Below are 6000 nucleotides of genomic sequence, written 5' to 3'. Positions count from 1 at the left end.
AGTTAATTATTAAGAAACTGGCAGCCAGGGATATCGTAGATAATGGAAGATGTATCAGTTTAGATTTTTGAAGTGTTCAGTGCCGGGAGTTTGAAAAAAGAACTTCCAATAAAATATTTTAAATTTTTATTCTATTTAATATTTAAGTGAAAATTATTTCAATAAATTATCTCAAAGTTCGAGGAGAAAATATGTAAAGAACTCGTCAGTTAAGGAAACGGCCGATCCGTTTACGATTTTCAATTTTCATTTGAATTGTACGGAGTACTGGATTTGATGAAAGTGAGCATTTCATGATTAAGTTCCACTTAGATATACTCGGCTATAGGGGATCCGTTATTAGTAAAGAAATAAAGGCTTTATATTGGAGATGTTGACAGGTCGCAAATTAAAAGGCACAGCCTACGGAAAGTTATATATTTGAAACTAAATCTTCTAGTTACTCCGCTGCGATAACAGAATACAGTATTATTTTGAGTAGGGTTGTCATGGGAATTCCAGGTTAGAAAACGTGTAAATTTGTCCAAAATTATACACTGTAATGTAGATGAATGTTTTATCTTGATGTTCCTCCAAGCAATCTCAGTCGTGTGCAGTTTCAGTCACGTCTGTAGTGGTACGTGCATAGTAATGGACCCTTTGCCTCCAGTACTTGTCAGTGAAGTGTAGCCAAACAATAGAGCCTAACAGCATATATGGCAAAGCATGTGGTGTGCGAAACAGGAGGGAAGGCTAACTGAATCGATGTGACACGGTAGGAGTTTTACGAGAGGAACGACTGCATTTCACGAAGCACATCTCGCACGTGACGCAAACCGATTGGCTATACGAACGTTCTATAACATTTCAGGAGACCTGCAGGAGGCTGGACCTTCTGTGATGAGACAAATGTGATCGCGCAGTTTAGTAATATGACGCACAGTAAATACGAGTGGCAGATTTCAAGCGAAAGGGTGGTTTCCTTGTGGATATACATTCGCGGTGTGACCCCTGCAAGTGACAGCCTGTCTGGACTCGTCTCGATGAACGCGGTGGAGACTGACACTTGGCAGGCGGTGACAAGTAGGGAGTCAGCGCCCGGAGGCGGCTGGTGGTGATCGCCGTGGCGACTACGGTGTCGGAGGCGCGCGGCCGCGGCCGGCTGCCCGGCTGGTACTCGCAGCACGGCGCGGGCTACGGGGGCGGCGGCGGCGGCCAGGATGACGACGACGACGACGGCTTCCTGGCGGCGGCGGCGGTGGCAGGCCGGCCGCGCGCCGCGGTCGTCGTCGTCAACATGGACGGGGACGCGCCCGCCTCCGCCGTGCTCAAGAAGGGCCACGGCGTGCCCGACGCGGAGGCAGCAGCCGGGGGCGGAGATGGTGCCGGCAGCAAGGAGGACGGCGGCGGCGGTGGCGGCGGCTGCTGCTCGTGTTGCTGCTGTTGCTGCTGCTGCAAGCCACGAGCAGGTAAGCGCGCACCACGCTCTCCTGCTGCCTGTGCTATGTTAATAATCTGTAAAACCTATGTCAAACCAATTTGTTAATTAAGCACTCCGTCTGCAGGCCACAGGTTGCCCATCGGGACCATCCGACCGCCGTGTCGTTCTCAGTTGAGGATGCGGATAGGAGGGGCGTGTGGTCAGCACACTGCTCTCCTGGTCGTTAATGTTGGTTTTTCTTTGACCGGAGCCCCTACTAGTCGGTCGAGTAGCTCCTCAGTTGGCATCACGAGGCTGAGTGCACCCCGAAAAATGGCAACAGCGCATGGCGGCTGGATGGTCACCCATTCAAGTGCCGGCCACGCCCGGCAGCGCTTAACTCCGTTAATGCCACGGGAACCGGTGTATCCACTGCGGCAAGGCCGTTGTCACAATCTGTTAATATCCAATAGTAAATAAGAGCAAAAATCGACACACTGGTCCTCCTCCACTTGGCAGGAACGACCAATATCTAGAGTGGCCGGAAGTTACCTATCTTGCGGCCACTCACGATGGCCAAAAGCCCTGCAAACCTGGTTAGGTATATTTTAAAAGTACTTTCTGTGATAAAAAAAGGACCAGCCATATAACCATAGGCGACTGGTCGCCCAACTGGTTTAATGGGACAATAAATCCTGCTCCCAGCTATCAACAAGGCGTAGCATGTATATCTAGTCTGTCGACCTTCCTCTATCCAAAAAATTACATAGCCAACTGGGAATAAGTGATTCCACAGTTTAGACTTCCAGAAGGCTTTCGACACCGTTCCTCACAAACGTCTTCTAATCAAACTGCGTGCCTGCGGAGTATCGCCACAGCTGTGCGACTGGATTCGTGATTTCCTGTCAGAAAGGTCACAGTTCGTAGTAACAGACGGAAAGTCATCGAGTAAAACAGAAGTTGGTTCAAATGGCTCTGAGCACTATGGGACTTCTGAGATCACAGCGTCTTCTAATCAAACTGCGTGCCTACGGAGTATCGCCACAGTTGTGCGACTGGATTCGTGATTTCCCGTCAGAAAGGTCACAGTTCGTAGTAAAAGACGGAAAGTCATCGAGTTAAACACAAGTTGGTTCAAATGGCTCTGAGCACAATGGGACTTAACTTCTGAGGTCATCAGTCCCCTAGAACTTAGAATTACTGAAATGTAACTAACCTAAGGACATCACACACATCCACGCCCGAGGCAGGATTCGAACCTGCGACAGTAGCGGTCGCGCGGTTCCAGACTGTAGCGCCTAGAACCGCTCGGCCATCCAGGCCGGCAAAACAGAAGTAATATTCGGCGTCCCCCAAGGAAGTGTTATAGGCCCTCTATTGTTCCTGATCTATATTAACGACATAGGAGACAATCTGAGTAGCCGTCTTAGATTGTATGCAGATGATTCTGTCATTTACCGTCATGTAAGGTCATCAGATGATCAAAACGACTTGCAAAATGATTTAGATAAAATATCTGTATGGTGCTTAAAGTGTAATTTGACCCTGAATAAAGAAAAGTGCGAAGTTATTGACATGAGTACTAAAATAAATCATCTAAATTTCGATTACGCCATAAGTCACACAAATCTGAGGGTTGTAAATTCAACTAAATACTTACGGATTACAATTACAAATAACGTAAATTATAACGATCACATAGATAATATTGTGGGTAGAGCAAACCAAAGAGTACGATTCACTGGCAGAACACTTAAAGGGTGCAACAGGTCTACTAAAGAGACTGCTTACACCACGCTTCTCCGCCCTATTGTGGAGCACTGCTGTGCGGTGTGGGATCCGCATCAGGTGCGACTGACGGATGACATCGAAAAAGTACAGAGAAGGGCAGTTCGTTTTGTATTATCGCGAAATAGGGGAGATAGTGCCACAGAAATGATACATCAATTGGAGTGGCAATCATTAAAACAAAGGCGTTTTTCGTTGCGACGGGATCTTCTCATGAAATTTCAATCACCAGTTTTCTCCTCCGATTGCGGAAACGTTCTGTTGGCACCCACCTACATAGGGAGAAATGATCATCACGATAAAATAAGAGAAATCAGGGCTCGCATGGAAAAATTTAAATGCTCGTTTTCACCGCGTGGCGTTCGAGAGTGGAACGGTAGAGAGACAGCATAAGGTGGTTCATTGAACCCTCTGCCAGGCACTTTATTGTGAATAGCAGAGTAATGACGTACATGTAGATGTAGATTATCTTCTATTCTTGAGTTGCGGCAACAATCAAGAAAGCATTTCAATGGGGCATTTAGCGGTTAGAACAACCTAAGGTTATCAAGAGTCTGTCTAAATTAAAGGGGTGAAGCAGTTAGGAGGCCCGCACGCACGGGAGGGCGGGAGGCAGGGGGGGAGGGGGGTTGACTCGAGGAGCAGGTGTCACTCCCGCCCCCGACATGTTTGGGCTTATACTAGATACTAGTAACAAAATGCTTTCTTCGTGTTGTTCATTCTTGATAATGATTTAAAGTCAAGTGAAAGGAGTTTCAGGAGCAAAGAAGTTGGTGAAAAAGAGCAGAGGAAAATTCACGAAACTATACGGGGCTTCAACTCCTGTAAAGAAAAGTAGATGGTGAACAGTTTCATAACATTACTAAATCTTTGTTTGCGTAAAGATTTCTGTGTAGCTCAAAACAGACCTTCCAAGGATAGGGTTGAGTTAATTAGGTTCCTTTGCCTCCAGTATCAGTGCTCTACTTTGCAGTGCAAGGAATAATATGGGCCACTTCGGAACCGAAGAGAATAGACTCAACGTTGTTATCTTTGTTCGAAAACCTGTGTCAAGTAAATAAGTGCCTTTCACGTAGAAAACATTCGAACACATCACTGCTTCAAATATTTAGTCCGTTCCTGTATCAACCGGTAGTTGTGAGAAAAGTTTTAACTGCCTGAGGCGATTGAAGAATTACTTGCACTCGACAAAAGGAAGAAGGCAGGCTCAGTAGACTGGCACAGCTGTCCATTATCCAACATGTTAATGCGAACGCAGACGTTATAATTTAAATTTTCGCTGAATCCCTTCCCCGAATTGACCTTACTTCGCAATCTTCTGATAGTTTCTTCGAATTGTTCGGGGAATCTACTTTTCTACTGAACGCTGCAATGACACTGCTGTAAATTAAAGAAATATTTATCCAGTAGTTTTGCGGAAATTTGAGCTGTCAACACTTCTGTGGATCATTTAAGATGAATGAAAACAGCAATTCAGTTCTTGTCCGTCTGTCTGACCTATGAAAAGGATTTTCGAATCTGTATTTACATTGTAATACGTGAAAAAAAGTCACAGTTGGTAAAACTAGCTTTCCGATTTGCCTCCGCTCCCCCCCCTCCCAGGCCTTTCCACACGGGAAGTAATTCTTTTAATCCTGTTGTGGGCCTGGCGGTACGCAAGATTCCTATTGCGTTGTCAACATAAGTGATAATAAATGAAATGCACCAGTTTGCTTTTGTTCTACAATATTATTTTTATTGCTAACCGGTTTTCGGCTTACAAGGCCATCTTCAGGCATTTACTGAGTATTATCACCAAAGAAGTTAAATGTTAGCAGACAACACTGGAAGAGAAGTAAAACATCTAGAGTGAAGTAGAAACATACAGTGAGTAACATCTTTGCAATGAAATAGTAAAAACTGAACAGTACATAAATAACAATGGAGTTGACAGGAAAACATTTAGCACAATATAAGAATAACATGCCTACATAACGGTATCTATTGATAAACAAAACTATTGAAATAAGATAAACTTAGTACTAGGCAAGGCTGCATCAAGAGGTATGAAACATGGAGAGTGATACACAACCAATTAAAAAAGAAGAGACAGTTGTCAATGTAAATACAGAATACACGAAGAACTTAAGCTATATCAATACGATAAACAGAAATTAATAAATGCAGGAAAATTGAGGTGTTTGAGGGAACCTACAGTTTGAGAGTGTGGTGGTACTGCATTTTAACATTAACTTTATAATCAAAGCTGTGGCTGTATACCAGTTTACATTAAATAAATGAGCAAAGTAAAATATGAACACTATTTGATGAGACAACTACAAGGGGAGTTAAACATGGACAGTAATACAAGTACAAGTTAAAAGCAAACCCTTAACTATTGAAACTACAGCATATGTGGAATACAAAGACAACTGCAACAAATAAAACAACTTAATGACTACAGGAAAATGGGAATATGTAGGAAGAGAGGGTGTGGGAAGTAATGAACAACAAAGATGATTATATGAAGTTTAGGAGAGGGGAAGTGTTGAGTTGTGTCTGGTCATTTAGGATGAGATCTGGACTGTGAGCAAGATGTTTGTTAATTTCCAGGGCTTCCAGCAGGTTGAGTTTATGGCCTTTGTTTGCTAAGTGAAGTACATGGGACACTGGCTGGTAGTTGTGACCCTCACTCAGTACATGCTCAGCAAATGCAGAGTCTGAATTCTGCAACCTCCAGCTGCGTTCATGTTCAGCCAGCCTAGTTGATATGTCTCTGCCTGACTGACCAATGTAAAATTTGTCACAATCAGAACAGGTGATTTTGTATACCC

At 44.2% G+C, this 6000-nt stretch overlaps 1 protein-coding gene across 1 annotated transcript in view; it reads left to right on the top strand.

The window, feature by feature from the left end:
- Nucleotides 1-1276: 1276 nt before the first annotated feature.
- Nucleotides 1277-6000, top strand: part of LOC124775413 (agrin-like) — a 328642-nt gene continuing 323918 nt past the window's right edge. Inside the window, exon 1 of the mRNA XM_047250246.1 lies at nucleotides 1277-1448. Coding sequence (XP_047106202.1) covers nucleotides 1277-1448 — 172 coding nt within the window. The remainder of the gene's footprint in view (nucleotides 1449-6000) is intronic.

Source organism: Schistocerca piceifrons, chromosome 2 (genome assembly GCF_021461385.2).
Source record: "Schistocerca piceifrons isolate TAMUIC-IGC-003096 chromosome 2, iqSchPice1.1, whole genome shotgun sequence".
NCBI lineage: Eukaryota > Metazoa > Arthropoda > Insecta > Orthoptera > Acrididae > Schistocerca > Schistocerca piceifrons.
The sequence above is the reverse complement of the archived record's forward strand: the minus strand, read 5'-3'. Positions and strand labels throughout refer to the sequence as shown.